This window comes from Somniosus microcephalus, chromosome 9 (assembly GCF_052327205.1).
Source record: "Somniosus microcephalus isolate GS21.2 chromosome 9, FLI_Smic_1.0, whole genome shotgun sequence".
NCBI classification, from domain to species: Eukaryota; Metazoa; Chordata; class Chondrichthyes; order Squaliformes; family Somniosidae; genus Somniosus; species Somniosus microcephalus.
Window position 1 is genome coordinate 190,188,038 of NC_140995.1, and position 26,759 is coordinate 190,214,796.

At 42.6% G+C, this 26,759-nt stretch overlaps 1 protein-coding gene across 2 annotated transcripts in view; it reads right to left on the reverse strand.

Annotated features, from left to right (window-relative positions):
- Positions 1-26,759, reverse strand: part of ascc3 (activating signal cointegrator 1 complex subunit 3) — a 654,593-nt gene that overhangs the window by 43,517 nt on the left and 584,317 nt on the right. For both annotated transcript variants that reach the window (XM_085997711.1, XM_085997710.1), the window contains exon 37: positions 1,385-1,609. In XM_085997711.1, the coding sequence (XP_085853837.1) occupies positions 1,385-1,609 (225 nt within the window). The remainder of the gene's footprint in view (positions 1-1,384; positions 1,610-26,759) is intronic.

Consider the following 26,759-nt stretch of genomic DNA (forward strand, 5'->3'; position numbering starts at 1 on the left):
ACTATATCACTATCAAGTTGTTGTTTTCAAAACTCATCTTTTCGATCTAACTTTTGATCTCCCCCTTCTAATCTCTTCCTTCTTGGGACGGCATCAATTTTCATTAAAGGCGCAAGTTGCTGTTGGAGCTATTTTGACAGTAGCATTAAATTCATAAAGTATAAACTCACACTAGAAACTCAATGCATAAATTAAAAAGTAAAGGGCTTACTCCTTTTTACTTGCACATATATAGTTGTTCTACAAGATAAATCCAGATTACACCATTGCATCAGGTGAAGAACATGCTGTGGAATCCTCACTTCAACATGCATGCTGCCTCAGCATCACCTTATAAATGGCAATTGTTAAACTTACAATACTGTAGAAACAGTATCCGCTCAGCACACTTTCACACTCTAATCAATGGCTGATCGTTGCTTGCTCCACCTATCTAACTTTAGAAGAAAAAGACTTGCACTTATATGGCGCCTTTCACGACCACCGGACGTCTCGAAGCGCTTTACAGCCAATTAAGTACTTTTTTAAGTGTAGTCACCGTTATAATGTGGGAAACGCGGCAGCCAATTTTGCACACAGCAAGCTCCCACAAACAGCGATGTGATAATGACCAGATAATCTGTTTTTGTTATGTTGGTTGAGGAATAAATATTGTCCAGGGCACTGGGGATAACTAACCTGCGCTTCTTCGAAATAGTGCCATGGGATCTTTTACGTCCACCTGAGAGAGCAGGTTTAACATCTCATCCAAAAGACAACACCTCCGACAGTACAGCACTCCCTCAGCACTGAAGTGGGACTTGAACCCACAACCTTCTGACTCAGAGGCAAGTGTGCTATCAACTGAGCCACTGCACATATATGACATCCTTTCTGGAACCTAAAAGAGTGACATCCTCCTTGGAGAGTTTATCCCCAACTGTCTTCAACTGAAAAAATGTGTTTCTCTGGAACATCTGACAGTTCAGTCACCTATTTGTCTGGCTAAATGTGCCTTCACCATTCCTAACTTCCAATATGCTTTAACTCTCTGCTATTCTAAGCTAAAGCAAAACAACCAAGCAGTGAACCAAATTTAACATTCTTGCTTTTATCTGCTCTCCTGACAAAACAAACCTGTGTTGGTCAGAGAAACCTAGTTGGCAAACAAGATAAATTGGTCAAACATATTTGCATTTCATAGAAAAAAATGCAAATGTGTAAAACAACACACCACCTTCATACTTAATGAGCCAGAGTAATAAAAAAAATCAATTCTTAAATATATGTAAAATAATACCTTAAACATTTGTTAAAGAAATCAGAACTAGTTTTAGTTTGCATATTTTTTTTCTCACTACGAACGTCACCTTGAATAGTTTGGTGCTGTTCAGCTTTTTCATACCTGAGCGATTCGAAGGGCTTGGTCCAGCACAGACTTTGTATCTGTAGCATAATCGGGGCTTGGCAAAGCAGCTCGGCAAAAATGAGCTTGGAACAGCAGGTGGGCCTTGGTGTGTGCACTGTCAAATGAATGTGGGTTCACTTCAATGGGTAGACGCTTAGCCAGATCACTATTTAGTTGGTCTTCATTGTGTCGCACTGGAAGGTCTGCATATTCCGTAGCATCCTGGAGGAATGAAAACAAATTTCAGATTAGATTTGGAAGATTTAGCTTGTACAAATGTCAACAATATGGAGATCAAATGGACCAATAAGATAAGGTGTATTGGATCAAATAATGAAGTAAACCAGGATGTCTGAAGAAATTCTAGGTTATAATTGTGGTTTTACAGTCTGATTTATTCTACGTTTATCTAAAACAAAAAAATCCTCTGAAATTTAACAATATAGATGATATTACCATTCTTAAGAATATCCATGTTGAGTGGATATTCCTCAACAAGAACTACTGTTCCACAACAAAGCAGCCAGAAAATATTGGCATGAGCCAAATTCTTCCCTGTTTATCCACACAGTATATGTTTTTACTGACAATTTCTAAATGCATTTAAACTTTCACTTCAAATGCCTAAGCAGACAATAACACTCTTAATAGCCTTATGGATGCCATTAACATGTACACAGTTTCATTCATTAATACTTGTTGATTAAAATTATGACTTTTTCTTGTGGCCCTTTTTCTTACACTAATAATGCCAGTGGAGCTGCTTCATTTATTCAGGTGGTTACATATACTTATAATTAGTTAATGTCCATTTTCCCTTCCTGGTGTTTTTAACATCCATTAACAACTTGGGTGATTTAAACAAAATTCTGCAAAGAGCAGTAAAGTGATGCCTCCAAAGTTTTAACAGGCACTATACAAAATTGCTCCCTATGCTAGTCCTAATTATTTTTTGGGGATCAGCTTTCGAAAATTAAGTGCAAGAGAGGGTGGGCAAAATAAAGAAACTCCACTGAAATTCTGTAAGTAACTGTCAGGGTAACCTTAGATTTCTGCCAAGCCCAAATCTATCAGAAGCAGCACACCAACGGCTCCTACGGCAATTTGCATACCACACGGAAAGAAAAACAAATGAGCAAAGGGAGGGCAAATGTACATTTGGTTTGGGGAAGTCTTCTCGATAGGGTTTCACTGAATATGGAGAAGCTGACCATGGCACCAGCAAGAGAAACGTCAAGGCTCTAGAGCAGAGCAGAGTTTGGGGTAAAAATAAGCAGAGTGGGTCAGGAAGGGACAGAGAGAGTAACAAAGGTAACAGGGCATCAGTAATTAAGGTGACAACAGGGAAAAAAGAAAAAAGTCAAAGCTAAAGGCACTATATCTGAATGCGCGAAGCATTCGCAACAAAACAGATGAATTAATAGCGGCGGTAGAAATTAATAGGTTTGATCTAATAGCCAATACGGAGATGTGGTTGCAAACTGGCCAAGGTTGGGAACGAAATATTCCAGGATACCTAACTTTTAGAAGAGATAGGCAAAATGGAAAAGGAGGAGGGGTAGCCTTGATAATAAAGAATGGGATAAAGACAGTAGAGAGAAAGGATCTTCGCTCCAAAATTCAAGAAATAGAATCAGTTTGGGTGGAGCCAAGAAACAGCATAGGGGTAGAAAACATTGGTGGGAGTTGTTTATAGGCCCCCAAACAGTAGTTGTAATGTAGGGCAGAGTATAAATCAGGAAATTAGAGGCACATGTAACAAGGGTAATACAGTAATCATGGGGGACTTTAAAATCTACATATAGACTGGGCAAACCAAATTTGCAGTAATAGTGTGGAGGACAAATTCATGGAATGTATACAAGATAGTTTTCCAGATCAGTATGTTGAGGAACCAACTAGGGGACAGGCTATTTTAGATCTAGTATTGTGCAATGAGACAGGGTTAATTAATAACCTTGTAGTAAAGGGGCCCTTAGGGAAGAGTGACCATAATATGTTAGAATTTTATATTGAGTTTGAAAGTGATTTAGTTAAATCCGAAACTAGGGTCTTAAATCTAAACAAAGCAAACTACGTAGGTATGAGTTGGCTAAGATAGATTGGGAAACTACATTAAAAGGTATGACGGTAGATAAGCAATGGCTAGCATTTAAAGAATTAATACATATTTTACAACAAATATACATTCATTTAAGGCACAAAAACCCCACAGGAAAAGTGGTCAAACCACAGCTAACAAGAGAAGTTAAAGATAGTATTAGATCAAAGCAAAAGGCGGACCAAGAAATTGATAAAGGGAAAACAGAATGAGAGTAAACTAGCGAGAGACATAAAAACAGACTGTAAAAGTTTCTATAGGTATTGACATGAATCAGTCATTCATGAAAGAAAGACTTATGAAATAATACTGAGCGGCCTACGGGTACCGCTGTCCAGGGAGAGTATAAATACTCGGGCACGGGCCCAGCTTGCGCAGGACATTCTTAACAGGAACTAGTGAAGGACACAACTAGACCTCCATGTTGTAAAACAGTTGATTAAAGCTTTGTTTAATGCTTAGACCAAGTGCCTAGTAGTTTTCTTACGTCAGGTATATAAAAAGAAAAAGATTAGTGAAAGTAAATGTGGGTCCCTTATAGGCTGAGACAGGAGAAATGATAATGGGGAATAAGGAAACGGCAGAGAAATTAAACAAATACTTTGTGTATGTCTTCATGGAAGAAGACGCAAAAACCCTCCCGGAAATAGTGGCGAACCAAGGGTCTAGCGAGAATGAGGAACTGAAAGAAATTAGTATTAGTAAAAAAATTGTACTGGAGAAATTAATGCGACTGCAAGCCAATAAATCCCTTGGACGTGATGGCCTACATCCTAGGGTTTTGAAAGAGGTAGCTATAGAGATAGTGGTTGTCATCTTCCAAAATTCCACTGATTCTAGAACAGTTCCTGCGGATTGGAAGGTGGCAAATGTAACCCTACTATTTAAGAAAGGAGGGAAGAGAGAAAATGGGGAACTACAGACCAGTTAGCCTGACATCAGTAGTAGACAAAATGCTAGAATCTATTATTAAGGACATGGTAACAGGGCACTTAGAAAATATTAATAGGATTGGGCAGAGTCAACACTGATTTATGAAAGGGAAATCATGTTTGACGAATCTGTTAGGAGTTTTTGAGGTTGTAACTAGCAGAATAGATAAGGGGGAACCAGTGGATGTGGGTTATTTGGATTTTCAGAAGGCATTCGATAAGGTGCCCCACAAAAGTTTATTAAACAAAATTAGGGCTAATGGGATTGGGGGTAATATACTAGCATGGATTGAGGATTGGTTAATGGACAGAAAACAGAGTAAGAATAAACGGGTCATTTTCGGGTTGGCAGGCTGTAACTTGTGGGGTACCGCAGGGATCAGTGCTTGGGCCTCAGCTATTCACAATCTATATCAATGATTTAGATGAGGGGATCAAATGTAATATATCCAAATTCGCTGATGATACAAAGCTAGGTGGGAATGTAAGTTGTGAGGAGGATGCAAAGAGGCTTCAAGGGGATATAGACAGGCTAAGTGAGTGGGCAAGAACATAGCAAGTGGAATATAATGTGAAGATATCCACTTTGACAGGAAAAATAGAAAAGCAAAGTATTTTTTAAATGGTGAGAGATTGGGAAATATTGGTGTTCAGAGGGACCTGGGTGTCCCTGTACACGAATCACTGAAAGCTATCATGCAGATACAGCAAGCAATTAAGAAAGCAAATAGTATTTACAAGAGGATTTGAGTATAAAAGTAAAGATGTTTTACTGCAATTATATAGGGCCCTGGTGAGACCACACCTGGAGTATTGTGTACAGTTTTGGTCTCCTTACCTAAGAAATGATATACTTGCCATGGAGGGAGTACAACGGAGCTTCACCAGACTGGTTCCTGGGATGGGGAGATTGTCCTATGAGGGGAGATTGTCCTATGTGCCTATATTCTTTCGAGTTTAGAAGAATGAGAGGTGATCTCATTGAAACATATAAAATTCTTACAGGGCTTGACAGGGTAGATGCAGGGAGGGTGTTTCCCCTGGCTGGGGAGTCTAGAACCAGGGGTCATAGTCTCAGAATAAGGCGTCGGCCATTTAGGACTGAGATGAGGAGAAATTTCTTCACTCAGAGGGTGGAGAATCTTTGGAATTCTCTACCCCAGAGGGCAATGGAGGCTCAGTCGTTGAGTATATTCAAGGCAGAGATCGATAGATTTTTGGATATTAAGGGAATCAAGGGATATGGGGATAGTGCAAGAAAGTGGAGTTTAGGTAAAAGATCAGCCATGATCTTATTGAATGGCGGAGCAGGCTCGAGGGGCCAAATGGCCTACACCTGCTCCTAATTCTTATGCTCTTATATGAGGGAGGTCATTCTTTTAGTACTGGTACACAGCGATTACACATTATACACAGCAATTAGATCTGATCCAAGGATATGAGATCCAATTAGTTACCAAAGTTTATATTTCAATATTAGTTAAAAAGATTTTGAGGTACTTATTGTGGTGTATGTGCCTTTAAGAGCAATTGTGGTGTATGTGCCTTTAAGAGCCCCAGGTGTGCGTAATGCCGGTAATTGCCACTTGGGCTATATAAGCCTGTGTATTGTGTATATCCTTTAGAAACCCCCCCCAGACTTGCTTAGTAAATACCTATGAACCAACTCCTGTCTTCAGTGTCTTTATCTACACACGGACACTACAGTGGCGACGAAGTGGAAACGGACTTACCTGCAATTCGGCAGCACCTCAAGGACATCGATTCCTCCAGCGTCCAGAAGACTCAAGGAAGTAAGAGGAACTGTGGTTTCACCAGCTGGCCAAGCTGGTGACAGGTACTGCGCTAATCCTTCCTGGGCGTCAGGCTGGAGCTCCAGCGGCGGGCTCTACAGCTGAGACAGGCAGCGAAATCGGAGGCAAGCAATAACGGACTGGGAGGGTGCACTCGAGAGACGGCCGGCGCGGCAAGCAGGTCAGCGTTTAGACCTCCGTCGGGAATGAGTCTCCAACAGTGAATAAACGGAAACCACAGTAAAACAGCGTTGTTGTCGGTAGCAGCGGCGGGAAAGCGCGGGAAGCGCCATATCGTTGCTACAGACAGAAAAAAAAAAGCGCGGGAAGCGCCATATCTTTTCTGAAATGCCTAAATCTGGTAATATTGAGGCTTTTGATGGCGAAATAGAAGATTGGACCACATACGTGGAAAGAGTAGAGGTTTATTGCACTGCAAATGGAATAACAGATGAAAAAAAAGCTTCAGTACTTCTGAACTTAATGGGCGCGAAGACATACGGGCTGTTACGAAATTTAATCACTCCAGCCAAACCAAAGGACAAGACTTTTAAAGAAATTGTTGATACCCTGCAGGAGCATTTAAACCCAACACCGCTGCTGATAGCGGAACCATTCAAGTTCTTCAAGAGAAATCAACACAAGAATGAAAGTAACGCTGATTACCTAACCGAATTAAGAAAGCTATCAAAGTACTGCCAATTCGGAGCAGGACTATCGGATTATCTTCGAGACAAATTTGTTTGCGGTCTCTTAAGTGAAGGAACACAAAAAAGACTGCTTTCTGAAAAAGATTTAACATTGGACAAAGCTTTCAGTATGGCTGTATCATACGAAGCAGCAGCAAAAGGAGCTGCAGAGATACAACAAGAGACACAGGACTTCAGCACCCATAAAATGACACAGCAGTTCGGAAGATGTTATCGCTGCGGCAGATCCACCCATAACCAGAGGGACTGCTGGTTCAAGGGCAAAGCATGCAGGCAATGTGGTAAGATTGGACACATTGCACGGGTATGCCAATCTGGACAAAATAAATCCACTGACAGAAAACAAAAAATCAATAAAGAAAAGTACAGGAAGGTACAAATGATGACGGACAATAGCTCCGAAGACCAGAATAGCGATAGCGACTCCGGAAACAAGAGACTAAGCTGTCTCAAATTACATAATGTACTTGCCAAAGAGGATTACCAAACCATTTGGGTTACCCTCACAATAGCAGGGTCCCCAGTTAAAATGGAGCTAGATACAGGATCAGCTCTAACCGTAATAAATCGACGAGATTACGAGAGGCTATTTTCGCATATACCTCTAAAAGACACATCCATTATCTTAAAAACATATACGGGGCAGAAAGTCTACCCCAAAGGAAAAATAAGGGTGCCTGTGGTATACAACGGCAAAGAAATACAAAAGTTGTATTTATACATTCTACAAGATGGTGGTCCACCGTTGTTGGGACGTGAATGGATAAGGAAGATACGTTTAGACTGGCACTCCATTCAGGCACTGACGGTGACCAGTAAGGAAAAAAACAATGATGACATCATACCTGAATGATTAAAAGACATCTTGGCCAACGCCAAAGAAGTGTTTCAAGAGAAACTAGGAACCTCGAAAGGCATCACCGCCTCAATAAAAGTGGAAGATACAGCAATTCCAAAATTTTTTAAGGCAAGGCCGGTGCCATACGCAATACGTCCGGCAGTCGAGGCAGAGCTGAAGAATTTGGAAAAGGCAGGCGTATTATCCAAAATAGATTGGAGCGAATGGGCAACACCCATCGTTCCAGTCATGAAAAAAACATTGAAAAATAACTCTGAGGAACAGAAAAAAATTCGCATCTGTGGGGACTTTAAGGTGACTGTAAACCCGGTCCTTCACACGGTACAGTATCCTCTTCCGAGGATAGAAGATATTTTCGCCTCACTATCCGGAGGGAAATGTTTCACAAAAATTGACTTGGCACAGGCATATCTACAGATGGAAGTTGAGGAGACCTCTAAAAAGTATCTCACAATAAACACACACAAAGGCCTGTACCAGTACAATTGACTGGTTTTTGGAATAGCATCAGCCCCAGCTATCTGGCAAAGAGCTATGGAGCAAGTCCTGCAAGGGATTCCGGGAACTCAATGCTACCTAGACGACATCCTTATAACAGGAGAAAACGACAACGAGCACCTTGCCAATTTGGAGCAGGTGCTCACTAGGCTGAAAGAACGGGGCCTACGAGCAAATCGCCCTAAGTGCGAATTTTTCCAAAATCAGATATCATATTGTGGCCACATAATTAATAAGGAAGGGTTGCATAAGTCACCTGAAAAAATTGAAGCAGTTATAAAAGCCCCAGCACCTGAAAATGTTTCACAATTAAGGTCATTCCTGGGATTAATAAATTACTATCATAAATTTTTACCGAACTTATCAACTATTCTACACCCTCTTAATGATCTTCTACAGACAGGAGTGATTTGGAAATGGAACGAAGACTGTAAACGTGCCTTCCATAAATGTAAAGACTTAATCACATCCGAGAAAATTTTGGCTCATTACAACCCATCACTACCAATCAGACTGGCGTGCGATGCATCCCCTTACGGCATAGGAGCGGTATTGTCCCATAGATTCCCTGATGGCTCGGAACGGCCGATAGCTTTTGCGTCACGCTCGTTGAACTCAGCTGAGCGTAACTATGCCCAGATAGACAGGGAAGCACTCAGCCTAATATGGGGAGTGAAGAAATTCAACCATTACCTACACGGACAAAAATTTACCTTGCTGACTGACCATCAACCCCTCATCTCCATATTCAACCCTAAAAAAGGTGTCCCCATTATGACGGCACAAAGACTACAGAGGTGGTCCCTTTTTCTAGGGGCACACCAATACAACATTGAATACAAAGGGTCAAAACAGCATGGGAATGCTGACGGTTTATCACGCCTACCGTTGCCAACGATAGAAGAGGCACCTACAGTAGACCCTGTAGAGATATTCCACTCTACCATAGTGGAATGTCTACCGGTGACAAATTCTGCCATTGAAAGGGAGACAAGAAATGACCCTACTCTCTCACGGGTCTACGATTTAACAGTGAAGGGATGGCCAGCACATGGCGAACCACTGTTGCCAGCATACTCGCAAAGAAGAGGACAGCTGTCAGTGTGCCGAGGAACCTTGATGTGTGGATCCAGAGTGGTGATTCCACCCAAACTCCAGGATAAAGTGCTAAAGGAGCTTCACGAGGGGCATCTGGGTGGAGTGAAAATGAAGAACCAAGCTAGGGCGTTTGTATGGTGGCCAGGTATCGATGGAGACATCGAAGACATGACCAAGAGCTGCCTAGGATGCCAGAAGGTCCAAAATGCTCCGCCACAGGCCCCTCCACATCCATGGGAGTGGCCCTCATCTCCCTGACAAAGGGTGCACATCGACTTTGCGGGTCCATTTATGGACTCAATGTTCTTAATCGCAGTTGATGCACACTCCAAGTGGCCGGAGGTAATAAAGATGTCCTCCACCACCACGGAAAAAACCATCACAGTATTAAGGGCCATATTTGCCAGGAATGGGCTGCCGGAGCAGTTATGTTCTGATAATGGACCGCAATTTGTGTCCGAAGAATTCAGAAAGTTCTTAAAGAACAATGGGGTAAAGCACTACACGTCCGCCCCATACCATCCCGCCACCAATGGATTGGCTGAAAGGTTTGTCCAGACCTTCAAGAAGGCCATCAAGGCCATGGGTAATGAAGACATAAAACTTCAGCACAAGGTGGATAACTTCTTATTTGCATATAGGAATGCAACGCATATGGTTACTAACCAAACTCCCGCCATGATGTTCTACAATAGAAACCTAAGATGCCGGCTGGATTTGGTCAAGCCCAACATCCGAAGGGACGTGGAGAACCGGCAGTTTCAGGGCATGAATGAAAGGCCAACTAGGGCCTTCCAGATAGGCCAACTGGTTTTGGCCCGGGACTACCGTACCGAGAAATGGCAGCCTGGAACTATCTGCACACGATTAGGACCACTGATGTATACCGTGGACATCGGAGACAGCATAATAAGGCGCCATGCTGACCAAATCATCAAGTCATCCAAAAAGGGACAACCTACACCACCACTCTATACATCTAACGATGAAGTAGAGATACCCATATCTACCTCCGATCCGGTGATACTGGAGCCCAATGAACCCGACACTGGCCTTCAAGCCGAATCAGCCTTGCCAGAAGAACCTACTACACCACCAGAAACTACGACACCTCCGAGGCGTTATCCGGACCGAGTCAGGAAGCCTCCTGAGAGACTAACTTATAATTAATTAATACAGCAATGTATATTATTTTGCATATAACATGTAATTAATAATTACTTAAAATATGATGTACTAGTTAGCTAGAAGGGGAGGAATTGTGGTGTATGTGCCTTTAAGAGCCCCAGGTGTGCGTAATGCCGGTAATTGCCACTTGGGCTATATAAGCCTGTGTATTGTGTATATCCTTTAGAAACCCCCCCCCCCCCCCAGACTTGCTTAGTAAATACCTATGAACCAACTCCTGTCTTCAGTGTCTTTATCTACACACGGACACTACACTTATAAAGGCAAAAGAAATACAGGTTCCAATTTCTATAAGTACGTTCTGATTTTCCATTCCACATCGCACAATAGGAATCAAGCTCAACTTTCCTCCTTCCATAAAACATAACCTTGTTATGACCTAGGCATTTTAAATTAGGTTAGTTGTATTTGAATACCTCACACAGAAATAGGGTGCTGAAAAGGTTAGTCACGTTATTGTTCAAAGTTATAAGCCGAGTTCCCCTATGGCCAAGTGGGCAAAGTAACTGCCCAATGAAGAAAGATCAGAAAGCCTCAGGTTGGATTATCGGTCTGCGCTAAGCTATTTAATCTTAGCAGGTAAACAGTTGGGAGTGCTACCATTAGCTTCAGTGGCCTTATGCTCAAGAGTAAAGGGAAAAGAATCAGTCAGGATTCCCATTCCTGTTTGCTAACGAGTGACACTTGCTGGAATGTGATTGGATGTATGTATGGATGTCAACAACAACCTGTACATCTAGCACAGAAAAACACCCTAAGATCCTTTATAGAGAGAACAAGTAAAAAGCAGACACCAAGCTATGGTGAGAGTTAAGAAAGATGACAGAAATCTTAGTCGAAAAGATAGATTCTAAGAGGGTTTTTAAAGGTCAAGAGAGTAGAGTTTGATGAGTGGGTTTCAGAGAATGGGGCTGAAACAACTGAATGCTCTGCCATTGATGGTGGGCTGAAGGGGGTGGGGAGAGAGGGAACCACAGAAGGCCAGAGTTGGAGGACCAAAGAGGACTTAAATCTGGACAGGTTGCCGGGGGGTGGGGGGGGATGGTGAGGCTATGGAGGATTTTAAATTCATTGCAACGGTGTTCAGGTAAGTCGGTGATGGGTGAACAGGACAGGATGGAGGATGGAGGATGGAGATTGGCAAAGGTAATGATGGAGTAACAGAGTCTAAAGGCGACAAAAGTGCGGATAACAAATTTGATGGTGGTTGGGCGAGATGGAAGAGGCACACAATGTTGCAATGTTACGTCAGGACAGATTTGAGCTAGGTTCTGATGTCAACGCTCATGCATGTAGAATGGGTACTTGGGTGAGCTCCTGAAAGACTTAGTGACTCGTGTCCCAGAAAGTGTTAGTGCCTTCAGAAAAAGAATGTAGAAAAGGAGAGAAAACTGGGAACAAAATGAAGAAACGTTTATAGTATAAGACTTTTCTTTATTTTTCAGAAAGTTCTGCTTAAATTAAAATTGGAGAAAACTAAAAAAAACTCTTCTAATTAAAATTCAGAATACTTAACTGCTAACAAAGTGCTTTATCTGTGAAGTCTTCTGCAGCTTTTGAAACGTTTAGACATTCTAATCTTGGAATGTAGTGTCACATTTACTTTGAACCCTTTGGACGTTTATTTATACTCTGATCCCTTTCTGTTGGACCTGTTTCTCTTTAAGACTCTTCAGAGTGCACTGGCTTTTATTTACTTAGGAGCTTTTGACTCTTTCAAATCTCATCAGTCTTGAGAGAATGCCATATCTTGGTTATGCTATTGTTAGGGATGTATTCCTTTTGCCTTTCCACAAATGGTAGACTTCATTTACTTCCTAGTCATTTAAGAACTAATACTTCTCTACTTAAGTTCTAGTCCATAGTTATAGCTGGAACATAAGTGAGGTTCATTTTCTTATCTGCATCACGCCACTAATTAAAGTAAATTGACAACAGGGACTGAAGCTTTTTGTGCAACAGAGAATGGAATTGAATGGAGTGCCAAAAGGTCGCCATAACCCATTATATTCCTATGTGAAGGTCTGGCTTCTATGTCCTGCCCTTGTTTGTTTTGTGCAGTCCAAGCAAATTGCTTACTACTAGTCTGTATCTCTAGTTTGCCCAGCTGTCTTTGAATAAAGACATTTACTCTCACAACTGTTAAGGGACAGTGATTGACAATCCTACGATGAACACCGGCTGTAACCCAGCTACTGTTCTTGGAGTCTGCAGCAGAATGGAGTGAATAAGGAAACTATGCTTCATGCTGACATGAGAAGGCCTCCTGTTCCCGCAGCGACTTCCATTTTCTTCTGTACCTTCTTGAATGAAAATCTCAATCTGTGCAGCAAATGGCTTACAACAAGGCACCCTTGGAGCTACTCAGCAGGTCATTTTTAGATTAGCTGGGGACAGAACAGGACTACTACCACATTTTATGATTTTGAACTCTTACGATTACTCATCCGAATGATTTTCTAGCATTAATTATTAATACAAACAAAACAATGGATAACACCAGGTATATTAAAATCTGTTTGGTTTAGGTTAGCGTGTGACCTTAAAGTAATTAATTCCCTGATCATGTGCATTTTAAATTAAACATACATAATATTTCTTTCCCATTGCTGCCTTTGTTATATAAACGGTCAAAGCCACATTAAGGTGAATTAACTACATAAGGAAGCATACAATTCATAACGTAAACCCGTGCTGTTGGAGACACAAATAATTTTATATTCTATTTGGACAATTATTACACCATACTGATTCAACTCAGGTTTTGAATCAACGAAACAATTTCAGTAGTTCGGGCCAGTTTTAGTCTCAGCTGAAACATTTACCAATTTTATGTTGAACATCTACTCTCCGGATATGCAACAGGGAAAATGTGCTAACAGAATATGCTTCACTGCATGTTGTACTGCAAGGTGCTCAGTTTGGAACATAGGCCAGCTCACTGAGTGTTTCAGCTACAATACATTCAAATACTGGCTAAAGTGGACAGAAGATGAGTGTGCATTTTTTTACTGGTTCAGAAACTAAAGATGGTGGTTATTCTGAATTTTGGCTGATTTCAGAGCCATTCACAAAAACAACATAATCAGTGTATTAAAATTGTAAATTAGGAAACATATCACATAGTACAGTGAATGTCTGTTCAATAGAAGTATTTAAAAATAAGTGGACAATGCCTGATTTAACAGAGTGGAACAATACTGGCTGGGCACAAAGGCAAAATATAGGTCAAAATGATCCAAGTGTGGATCTATATGATTGAATGTACTAAATGAACCGTCTTTGATGCTATCATCTTTTATTGTAAACAATATATTGGTGCAGGATGATAGCTATTACAAGAAAATTCAGGATTAAATTGTGATATCAAATTAAAAGCCATCTTCTCTAGAAATACAGGAAGATTCATTCTCATATTAAGGTACTATTATTTGTATTTTTGCCACACCATTGGCGGCCGTGCCTTCAGCTGTCTAGGTCCCAAGCTCTGGAATTTCCTCCCTACACATTTCTGCTTTTCTATCTCCTTCTCCTCCTTTAACACCCTCCTTAAAACCCATCTCTTTGACCAAGGTTTTAGTCACCCTTCCCAATATCTCCTTTGCTTTGGTGTTGATTTTTGTCTGATTATTGTCTGTGGGGGATATAGGGAATTCAGAAGAAACTTCTTTACCCAGAGAGTGGTGAGAATGTGGAACTCGCTACCACAGCAAGTGGTTGAAGCACATAGTATAGATGCATTTAAGGGGAGGCTAGACAAGCATATGAGGGCGACGGGAATAGAGGGTTATGCTGATAGAGCTAGATGAGGAAAGATGGGAGGAGGCTCGTGTGGAGCATAAACGTCAGCATGGACTAGTTGGCTGAATCTCCCGGAACCATGATAGAGTTCCCCTTGTCCTCACCTTTTACCCCACCAGCCTCCACATTCAACGGATCATCCTCCGCCATTTCCGCCACCTCCAGCGTGATCCCACCACCAAACGCATCTTCCCCTCACCTCCCCTTTCAGCATTCCGTAGGTACCGCTCCCTCCGTGACACCCTAGTGCAATCCTCTACCACCCCCAGCACCCCTTCCCCTTCACCCGGCACCTTCCCGTGCAAGCGCAGGAGATGCAACACCTCCCCCCTTCCTACTGTCCAGGGCCCCAAACACCCCTTCCAGGTGAAACAGCGATTTACTTGTACTTTTTGCAATTTAGTATACTGTATTCGCTGCTCCACTACATTGGGGAGACCAAACGCAGATTGGGCGACCGCTTTGCGGAACACCTCCGTTCAGTCTGTAAGGGGGACCCCGAGCTCCCGGAGGCCTGTCACTTTAATTCACCGCCCCATTCCCACTCAGACCTCACCGTCATCGGCCTCTTGCACTGTTCCACGGAAGCTCAGCTTAAGCTCGAGGAACAGCACCTCATCTTTCGATTAGGCACTTTACAGCCCTCTAGACTCAACACAGAGTTCAACAATTTCAGATCATAACCTCGGCCCCTATCACATATATATATTTTCTTCTTTTTTTATCCACACTTTTTGTTTTTTCTTCCCTCCCTTCAGCTGTCCTTCATTCTGCCAGCGCAATTCACACCCCATCTAGAGCCATCCTTTGTTCATTAACCTGTCCCATTTCCACCTCCCCTTGCCTTGAATATCTCTTAATCTCTCCTGCTTTCTATCCTATCACTGACCTTCCCTTTTGTTCTTTCATCCCCTCCCCCTTTTCCCAGCCCCCAAACTTGCTTTCCATTTCTTGCTTTTTTTCCAGTTCTGACGAAAGGTCATCGACCTGAAACGTTAACTCTGTTTCTCTCTCCACCAATGCTGCCTGGCCTGCTGAGTTTTTCCAGCATTTCCTGTTGTTATAGTTGGCTGAATGGCCTGTTTCTGTGCTGCATATTCTATGTAATCCTATGTATGCTTCTATGAAGTGCCTTGGGATGTTTTTCTATGTTAAGATTGCTATATAGATGCAAGTTGTTGAGCGCCTTTTTATCATGACAGCTATGCTACTTGCAGCCTTAACAGCAGTAAAATAAACAAGACTTTAAAGAAATGGGCATTTCAAACTAGAAAATGTTATAGTTCTTTTCCATTACTGTCCAGTATTTTTAAATTGTGAACATAATTTTCTGGAGAAAATATAAGTCCTTTCAAATGAAACATTACCACTTTGGAGGTGGTGTCAGAATTAGCTTTAATGTAAAGTACTCTTTCATAATAATTATGAAAACAGATTTTTCACTTTACCACTTGGCCATTAAATAATCTCCTAGCTGGGGAGGATTGCACACCTGTAAGGGAGCCTGCTTGAATTTATGCCCACTAATTTAAATGGATAAAAAATCAGGCAGCCTCTGTTACGGGCAATGATCCTCCCTGCCTGAATTTCCACTATGAACTCTGCCGAGGCGATTATTTAATGCCAAGGATAAAAATCTGCTGCGATATTTCCTCTCAGAGAATATAAAGGAGCCCCCTTTGGATACCATCACAAAAAGTTTTGGGGATGGAAAACATGCACTTTTGTATGATTGTCATTGATATGAGCAGGGATTGGCATACTTTCCACTCCTGGATGCTAACCCCAGTGCTCAAATGATACATTTAAGGTGTACGAAAACAAGCCAAGGGAAGCGGTGCTTTAGTCTTCCTTTCCCCATCCGCCCTCTCCGTAGGAAAAGTAGGACTCCAAAGAGCACCTTTCTTAGACAGTATGACTAAAATGCAAGTGTGAACATGTGTTCTGTTGCTCTGTAGCAACTCTTTATTGTTTAAAATTACCAGTTTGAGACACTGGAGTAGCTACCTAAATGCCACAGGGGTGCAAGGTGAGTGCCTTACCACTTCATCAACTGCCGACTGAAAGTGAATAGGACTTGACTGCTCATCTCTTACCATGCAAATAGTTTAACAATGAGGTTGTAGTTAATGGACACCAGACTTTAGGGCAACCTTGATTAATCCGTAACACACCGAGGTGACAAAACAGGACGACATTATTTCCTCACATTCCAGTGTGTGCACAGGAGCGCTGGTCATATTGTGGCTATAAAAACATGTTGCGTCATAAATGCTGCTTTGTTGTTCCTAATTTATGAATAATCTTTACCAAATCATTTACTTTAAAAGGAAAGGTTTTAAGAAAAATAGCTCAATCTCTACTGCTGGTAGAGAAGATGGTTAAAGGGGGACCTTGTGAAGGATTTAAAATATCAAATGGCTTAGATAAGGTAAATCCTCAATATTATTTTTTTTAAAAGCAAAGATACTCAGACTAGAGGTCATAAGCATAAACTAGTGAAAAATAAATTTCGATCAGATACCAGGAGGACTTTCTTCATGCAAAGGTTGATAAACGTCTGGAAAATGTGTCAGGCAGCACCGACTTTAAGGGTTTTGAAAAAGGGTTTCGACCCGAAACGTCGACTCTAATTTCTCTCCACGGATGTTGCCTGGCCTGCTGAGTTTTTCCAGCATTTTCTGTTGTTATTAAGGGTATTCAAAACACAGCTGATTATGAGGCTGGGAGAGTTAGAAAACTGGAAGGATGAGCTTTGGTGGAATGAATGGCCATTCCAATTCTTGACTTTTATGTTCTTTTTAACCCTCTGAAGGCAGCAACAGCATTCCTATGCCACAATTGCACAGGATTGTGGCACTCTGACGCTTAAGAACCAATCTTACAAGATTCTGCTCCTGGCCCTGCAAAGGGTGAGGGAAGGCTAGGCAGAGAGGGGTCTGGAATGGATATCAGGAAATTGGGCTCTAGCTCCACACAATTTTCTGCCAAATAATATTAATAAACATTAAATAATCATTTCCCCAGCAGTGGGGAAACTTAAGTTTTATTTAAAATACAGTCAGCAGTATTTATTTTAAATAATAATCCAGAATTCTGCAGCTACTCCAGGAAAACCTTTACAACAAATCCCCGCCTCTGGCATGACCAACCCAGCCTCCACTGTTGTTGCTTTCTCCATTGTAACTGGACCCTGAGCTAGCCTCGAATGTTGGGTGCTGGGTTCGGGTCTTAGCAGGTGGGAGGTGTGGGGAATCTTAAAGGGGTTTCTGAGCAGTGACTTGGGGGGGAAAACTACAGTTTTTAAAATATAGCTGCCTATTTATTTTTTGAAGAAGAAAACATGTATTATTTAAATTAAATACTACTGAGTATGCGTTTTAGATAATGCAGGTTTTCCCACTGTTGGGGAAACCATTTCAACAATTCTCTTCCTCCACCATGTCCTGACCCAACATGACCTTGAATCCCAAGGCTCCCTCCACCCTTGCATGGCTAAAAATCTTGTTCCTGGCTATTACAGTATTGATTTTAAAAGCACTGGAAGTGCTGAAGAATTTCCATATGGTGCTGGGGGGCAAGGGACGCTGGGAGAAGGGCCTTGGACCTAAAGGCTCAGGGGAGTTATCTGGTGGGTGGGGGGAGATTAAGGAGGCAACAGCAGTGGGGCTTTCGTTGGAATGGGGGGTTGGGAGGATGACAGCCACCGAGAATGGAGGGGACAGACACTAACAAGGGCGATGCTCAATTTTAGTATCTCTGCTACAAGTTTTGAATCCGCCTTAAATATTCTTTCAGGTACAGTCGTGCTTAACAACTGATGAATGAAAGTGTAATTCAGAGAGCACAGACGCCACCACTGACTATGACCGTTCAGAAGAGAACATGGACACATTGGTCACATTCTCAAAATTTCTGACACAAGTATTACTAAGCAAACATGGAAATGGAAGCCACGAGGGAAAAGAGCTAGAGGTCGATCAAGAGGAACTCTACGCAACACAATAACTGGATGCAGTTGAAGTGTACTTGCAACTACATGAGTTGTAGAAAAAAGCTCAAGACAGAATTGGATGGCGTCGATCAGTTACTGCTTTAATTGCCTCTACAGCACAGGAAGAATGATGATGATGACGGCAGTGGTGTTGGTCATTCCTGTAAGCAGTCTAAGCATCTTAGATTCAGAAGTGTGTCCATGCAACCCAATATCGCATTATACAATAGCATAACCCAGGGGTGTAAAAATAAAAGCCCTTTAAGTGCTGAACTGAATATGGGCCCGGGAAGTGGGGATCGTAGCAGCCGGAAAACCGAGAAATGCGGGTAACCCGGAGATTCTGCCGAAATTAATAGCAGAACCGCATTTGAATTTTCTCTCTCCATTTCCTCGCCGGCAAACTGTTTGAGAGACTGGCTGGCGGGTGGGAAGGCCGATGCTGGAAGGCTGCTGCCGGGGAGCGGAGAGATCGGGGGAGGGGGGTGGTCACGATTGTGGGTCGGGGATTGAGTGATTGGGCGGGGGTTGAAGACATCGCCGGGGAGCAGGCGGGGGCGAGGGGGAGAGTTTAAGCTGCTTTATTTCACACACAGCAAGTGAATGTATACGGTAACAGTGAAAGTAAATTTAACTTACTTAACGCAATCTGATTTTTCTCCCTGAAAAATAGGGAAAAAAATAATAAACCATGTGCCTTCTCCATTTTGTGGGCTGGCTGATTTGTTTTATGGCATACCTTTATTTCGAGAGAGCTTACAACTGCCAAAACTACCCTCTTGCATTTCAGCTTCTAGATCTGGGCCTTGCCGTCCCGTTTAAAAGTGCCTGCCCATGTGCCCCTTTTCTCTTTGTCATCCCAGCTAGCCGGGGTGGTTGTGACACTGACTTCCTGTTAGTGATTCGACAGTAGACCCATCAATAAAAAACGGCCAACTCTCCTACCCTTGGGTGTGGGTTTAAAGAGAACATGCCCTGCTGTTCTCAAGATGAATGAAGCTACCCTGACTAATGGGTCTGGGATGATACAACCGATCCTCATTGTATCAGTTGTGGCAATGCACAAACCAGCCGATCTTACTTCAATATACACCTTCAATGCCTGAAACATGTGGGAGTTTTTTGTTTAAAATCTGTGTGAATTCATTTTGTTTTAAAAAACCACACTGAAACAGAACTCCCAAATCCTTTCTGTGAAGAAAAATAAATGATCAATTATTCTGAAATGCAACAATTGCCAAGATGGACGGTACTGCAGAAAACCGTCACATGCAGTTTGGAAGTCCCAGATGCAAGTAAGCCTTTGGAATGTGTTACTTGACGGGATCATGTACGTATGCAAGATTTTCAGATGAGAAAGCTTGAGAAAGTGTCAGTCACAGCCAATGTCACACTTCAGATACCATGGGCTGGATTTTGTCAGCCCCGAGGAGGCGGGTATGGAGGTAGGACGGCTGGTAAAGTTGCAGAATTTGGGGGTGGCAAACCCGCCCCCATCCCGCTTCCGTGCCCTTTTGCCAGAAGGCGGGAAGCCATCCTGCCCCGGGTCCCGTCTCCTCGAGGCGGGAAAGGGATTAAATCCTATTAACTGCCTGTTAACAGGTAGTTAACAGGCAGAAAAAAGGATTATCCCTATTTTTAGCACTGAAGTGCAGGCTTCCCGACCTCGGAGAACCCCGTCAGGGTGCAGGAGACGAGAGGGAGGTCGGAGGGGTCTGAAAGTGAGATGTAGAGGTGAGTGATGGGTGCAAGTGTGGGTGGTAAGTATGTAAGGTGAGTGTTAAGTGTTATAAAATGTTTACTTACCTTTGTTTCTGCCTACAGCCTTCAGCCGCTGTGGATCCGGAGTCCCGACATCTTCATTGTAGATTCCACAGACTGGCTGTTGGTTCCTCCAAACCAACAGCCAGGTGATTTCTGCAAAGTTGAAAGGTTTGATGAGTCCTGAACACAAGGACTCATCAAACTACACAAAATGTCAGTGTTTGACAGCTTCACAGAGCTGTCAAACACTGACATTTCTTCCTTCAAGAAATCTTGACCCGCCTCCAAAAGCTTCCCATTGACAAAATCCAGCCCCATATTCTGTGCATCCAAAAGCACTATATAACAAAAGCCACCAGCTGATGGTTTTTCTGACCTTGAAATAACCTGGCTCTCCCAAAGAAGAGGAGACCAGCAGCTGGGGAAATTTCCAACAATAAAGTCTCCGACTGGCCTCAGGACTCATTCAGACCATTTGCCCAGAGAGTACATGAGCAGAGATCTTAAAGAGGCAGGTTAGGTTAGCACAACTCAGCTGCAAATTCCAGAGTACTTGTGAGGAATATCATTGCGGATCAGCAGTAATGTTGAAAAAGGATTTGAGATGCATACACTGCACATGCAAAGAGTAAGTCACGCAAAAGAATCTTGATTGGCTCAAATTTTCCAGAAACCAATCACTTTATTGGGCTGGGATTTTTTTTTTTTTTTAAATGCTCTTTCATAATTTGCTTACTTCACTGTTTCTCACCACCTCTTTCACAAACTGCTACCATATTCTCTAACTCACAAACAGCAATGTCTTAAATGCCTTTAACCTACAACACTATCTTGCAAGAATTGAGCTTTTCTTTTTAAATTTTTAAAAACTATTTTCACTCAGAGAAGGGATGTTGGAAACTGATGGCAAAAATATTGTTAAAAGAATGTACATTGACACAATACATTAGCTCAGTGTGTCAAATTGTCAGCTTAAGTTGACTACAGCAATAAAGTGGTTAGACGCTTGAAATGAATACATGTTATTCATTGCTAAAACCTCTGAGAGCTATTGGAAGCAGTGGCTTACGCCTTATTCAAGCTTTTACTACACTGAAAAGCTCGAAGCCAAAGACTCTTGACACTATTAGCTGAATTTGACATAAGAACAGCAAGATTGAAGCCTTGTGTTGACAAATTCCACACATCAACTGCAAGATCTTGATCTTGTTTATTGTAACTATCAGGAACCTTGTGGTAAAAGGAACCAGCTGAAATATTAACTGTTATACCTCTACAGTAGGTGTGATAATTATTCTTGCACCTTATACAATGTGGCAAGCTAGTGAGAAACATGGGGTCAGAGTCAAACAGTTCAGTGCCTATATTAAATCCTGAGGGGGTTTCAAGTTGCACATTCACTACCCAGTTTGAGGTATAAAGTACAAATTGCTGATAGTTTTACTGATGACCGGGGTCAGGAGTTTGAATGAACTGTGCCACTGTGCAAAGAGCAGCAAAAGGTCAGTGAAGACTGGCGATGGTGGGAACAAGTCACATGATAAACAGACAGCCAAACAAGTGCAAAAATGGATGCAAACCTTTTTTAAGCTTAAGGTCACAAGAGCAAAGATTGCAGTATACACCAACTATAAGCTTTAGAAAAAAATGTGGATTATATTTTCTTTAAACTGCACACTAAATATATTTTTTTTAAAAGAGTTTAGCTTTATCAATCAACAAAAATTGTGAATTATTAACCTTTAATAACTACTATATTTCTGGATCTAAATTTAAACAATGCCAAGTTTGTTTTTCAAAGTTTAGTCCAAGGATATGGGCAGCACGGTGGCATAGTGGTTAGCACTGTTGCCTCACAGCACCAGGGACCCGGGTTCGAATCCAGCCTCGGGTGACTGTCTGTGTGGAGTTTGCACATTCTCCCCGTGTTTGCGTGGGTTTCCTCCCGGGTGCGCCGGTTTCCTCCCACAGTCCAAAGATGTGCGGGTTAAGTTGATTGGCTATGATAAATTGACCCTTAGTGTTAGGGGGATTAAATACGTGGGGTTACGGGGATAGGGTGGGATATGTGTTGGTGTAGGGGTTACGGGGATCGGGCGGGATATGTGTCGGTGCAGGCTCGATGGGCCGAAAATGGCCTCTATCTGCACTGTGAGGTTTCTGTGATTTCTGTGATACTACAAGTTATGCAATGTTGTATGTTTCAGTAGATCTAATTCTGCCTTTTATTATTCACAGAGAATCCTTTAGGAGATGTATGAAAGAAGAGCCGCATATTTGAAAACCTGTTCTGGGACTCAAGGTGCTAAAGTAAACACAACAAAACAGATAACAACGGAAAATGCTGGAAAAACTCAGCAGGTCAGGCAACATCCGTGGAGAGAAATTTGAGTTGACGTTTCGGGTCGAACCCTTCTTCAAAACTGGAAAGAAAATAAAAAAGATCGAAGGCAGGGCTGCGATCGGACAAAAGAAGTAAAAGAAACAAAAGCAGTAAAAGAGACAATAAAAGGTATTCGAAGCTAGACGAGATGGTAATAGGCTGAGATTAGGTGTGAAGTGTACTGGCAGGGCAAGAGATAGCTGCCAGGTGTGAGAGAGAAACAAAAGGAAAGGGGGGGGGGGGGGGAAAGGAGTGGAAAAATTACAAGAAAACTGTAATAGGGGCCGGGGTTATGATCTGAAATTGTTGAACTCGATATTGAGTCCGGAAGGCTGCAGAGTGCCTAATCGGAAGATTGCCAAGAAAGTGAACAGCAGATGACCCACAAGCTGGTAATCCAAAAGTGCTCCAGTTAACTCCACCAGAACAAGTTTCTCGACTGAGTCAGGTCAACGAGAGCAAGCACCAAGCAGTAGCTGGAAACCTTCTCATTGAGAGGCGCAGAAGAAAAGTTGATGGGCAAGTCATTCAGGTGGGCTCTTGCAGACCCCAGAGTAACCAGTTATAGAAGATTATTAGTGAAGAGCCATTATTTGTTTGAAGATGGGAGCAGGTCAATTCTCTGGCCCCTTATCTGGAAAATGGTGCAGTGTGGGTTTGACCTACGCTAATACATAAAAATAACATACCAATACAAAAAAAAACAATTGTGAAGTACGGTGAACACAGTGCACAAAAGTTTTTTTTTTAATAAAGATAATAATTGATTGAAATGTACATAAAGTGTATGTGAACAAATGTTCAACAAAGGCCAAGAACCAATATTGTTGTTTGTTTAAATATCTGGACTTCAGCAATAAATTTACAGAATACCATGAATTAAAAATGTTCCATACTTATGTTCCATGCTTATTACTTTGAAACATTCAATGGTAGAATCTTGTAAGAAAACTTATTTTGAAGATCACAATGTCAAGTCTCTAGATCTCCATTTAGGGCAAAACAATAGAAGTTTACGGCACAGAAGGAAGCTGCCATGTTTTGAGATTTTTGACCATTTTTCTATAAAAAGGATTTTTGTTAGGCAAGGATATTAAGGGTTACAGAACCAAGGCAGGTAGATGGGAGTTAAGATACAGATCAGCCATGATCTAATTGAATGGCGGAATAGGCTCAAGGGGCTGAATGGCCTACTCCTGTTCCTATGCTCCGATGAAAGAAAGTTACCTTTAAATGTTGGGTTTCTAAAGCAAAGTAAACTCACATAAGTTTTGTTAAAATGCTAATAAACTAGGCACTGAAGATGTTTCCCCGAAGACCAAAGATGATAAGCAATTTATGAACTTGTCTCGGGAATCGATTAACACCTCACACCCATTGTGTTGCAAAGTCCTGGTCCTGGGTCCTTGCCAGGGGTTGTCTCGTCATTGGCCCTCCCATCTGGTTGTGAGCGCAGGGAGATAAAAACAGGGACAGAAACACACATGGATAGTCAAGTTCTGAAACAGAAAGCTGCTACAGCAGGTTTTCGTGCAGACTTAGGTTAAGATGTAGGAGAGTAGTTATAAGTAGTTTTTCCTAATTCAAGCAAAATAATTACTGCTGCAATCCAGTTTGTGTGTCAAAGGGGGATGACACTGTAAATGATGACGTATAAATGGAAGAAGTTGTTGGTGGTTGGGAGGTAGGAGGCAGAACGCTGGGATAGCAGGGACACCTCAAATTGGGAAGCACTGACAGGTGGTGTGTCCAGGGATTGGTGCTGGGGCCCCAGCTTTTCTACACAGATAGGTTTACAGTGCATGTGTGTAAATGCGCAAAGCGTGGCAAATAAGGTTGGTGAGCTGCAGGCACAAATAGCCACATGGGAATATGATGTCGTGGTGAAAACAGAGACCTGCCTCAAAAAAGGGCAGGATTGGGTACTAAATATTCCTGGATATAAGGTGTTCAGGAAAGTAAGGAGGTGGGGTGGCAGTATCGATTAAGGAGAATATTACAGTGCTGGAGAGAGAGGATGTCCTGGAGGGGTCAAGGATAGAATCTATTTGATTAGAGTTAAGAAACAATCGAGATGCCATTACACTACTAGGTGTATTCTATAGGCCACCAACTAGTGGGAAGGATATGGAGGAGCAAATTTGCAGGGAAATTACAGAGAGGAGCAAGAACTGTAGAGTAGTGATAATGGGGGGCTTCAATTATCCTAATATAGACTGGGATAGTAATAGTGTAAATGGCAGAGAGGGGGAAGAATTTCTGAAGTGTGTTCAGGAGAACTTTCTTGATCAGTATGTTTCCGGCCCAACGAGGAAGGAGGCATTGCTGGATCTGGTTCTGGGGAATGAGGTGGGTCAAGTGGAGCAAGTGTCAGTAGGTGAACATTTTGGGAACAGTGATCTTAGTATCATAAGGTTTAGATTAGCTATGGAAAAGGACAAGGAGCAATCTAGAGTAATAATACTTAATTGGAGGAGGGCCAATTTCAGTGGGTTGAGAACAGGTCTGGCTCAGGTAAATTGGAATCAAAGATTGGCAGGCAAAAGTGTATTTGAACAATGGGCTGCCTTTAAGAGGAGATGGTTCTGATACAGTTGAGGTACATTCCCACGAGGGGGAAAGGTAGGGCAACCAGAGCCAGAGCTCCCTGGATGACGAAAGAGATAGAGGGGGAGAAATTCGATATTGCCCCATTTGGGAAGCAATTATCGGCCGTGTGCAAAGCTTGGCGCCTGGTGCTAATTATCGCCTCTGACTGCAAACTTGGCTTCTATCGCCCCTGGAGGTGATTGGAGCGCTAAATCAGGCGCTACACACGTCTCTTAAGGCGCTAATGCTGAGGAGCGAGGCGTTACCTCAGAGCGCTGCCGAAGCTCATGTGATGTCAGTCAGCAATGGAACACAGACACACTGGCGCTGGCCAGTTCTTAAAGGGGAGGGTCGATCTTGCTCTCCATCCACACCCTGCTCATTGCAGCCTTGAATCTCAGCCTGGAGAGACCTGTACATCAAATCTGCTGGAAAGAACAATGGAGACGCCCAGGGAAAGAGCTCAGAGTGCAGCCCCCATAGTCTCTTCTAAATCGATGCAAGGAAGGTCAAATCAAAATGAACCTGCAAAGTGCTACTCAGTACCCAAAACTCCTTCACACAGCATTGACTCTCCAAAAGTCGCTCTCTCTCTCTCAATGTGTGGTGCAAAAATGTCGCCGACAAAAAAAGGCAGGAAGCGGTCGCCTTTAAATAGCGCTCCCCCAGTCCCTTCCCGACTTCAAAACGTTCCCCATAACCTGTCGTTGCTAGCGGCAGACGGTAAGGCAGGGAGCGTCACTCAATATCTGGTCCGGTGCGCTACTGGGGTGTTGCATGCTCAACTGACGTCTTGATCTACGGGCGCAGGAGATCGTGGCAGTAGTGTTTAGCGCCGTCGCAAAATGTCTGGTCAATTTCGCGAGCGGCGCAAACATCACCACACCCGGGCGCTAGTTGCTTTGCACCCCATTAGCGCCCGGAGGCACAAAGCAACTGAATTTCCCCCCCCCCACCCCCCCGAGAGTAAGATGAAGCAGAAAAAGGGGGTGCATGACAGATGTCAGGCTGAATATAGAAAGTTCAGAGGGGAAGTAAAAAAGGAAATAAGAGGGGCAAAGAGAGAGTATGAGAATAGACTGGCAGCCAACATAAAAGGTAATCCAAAAGTCTTCTATAAGCATTTAAATAATAAACGGGTAGTAAGAGGCGGGGTGGGGCTGATTAGGGACCAAAAAGGAGACCTACGCATGGAGGCAGAGGGCATGGCTGAGGTCATTGCATCTGTCTTTACCAAGGAAGAAGATGCTGCCAAAGTCAGAGTGAAAGAGGAGGTAGTTGAGATACTGGATGGGATAAAATTGATAAAGAGGAGGTACTAGAAAGGCTGGCTGTACTTAAAGTAGATAGGCCACCAGGACCGGATGGGATGCAGCCTCGGATGCTAAGGGATGTAATGGTGGAAATTGCGGAGGTACTGGCCATAATTTTCCAATCCTCCTTAGATATGGGGGTGGTGTCAGAGGACTGGAGAATTGCAAATGTTACACCTTTGTTCAAAAAAAGTGTGTAAGGATAAACCCAGCAACTACAGGCCAGTCAGTTTAACCTCGGTAGGGGGGAAGCTTTTAGAAACGATAATCTGGGCCAAAATTAACAGTCACTTGGACAAGTGTGGATTAATTAAGGAAAGCCAGCACAGATTTGTCAAAGGCAAATCAT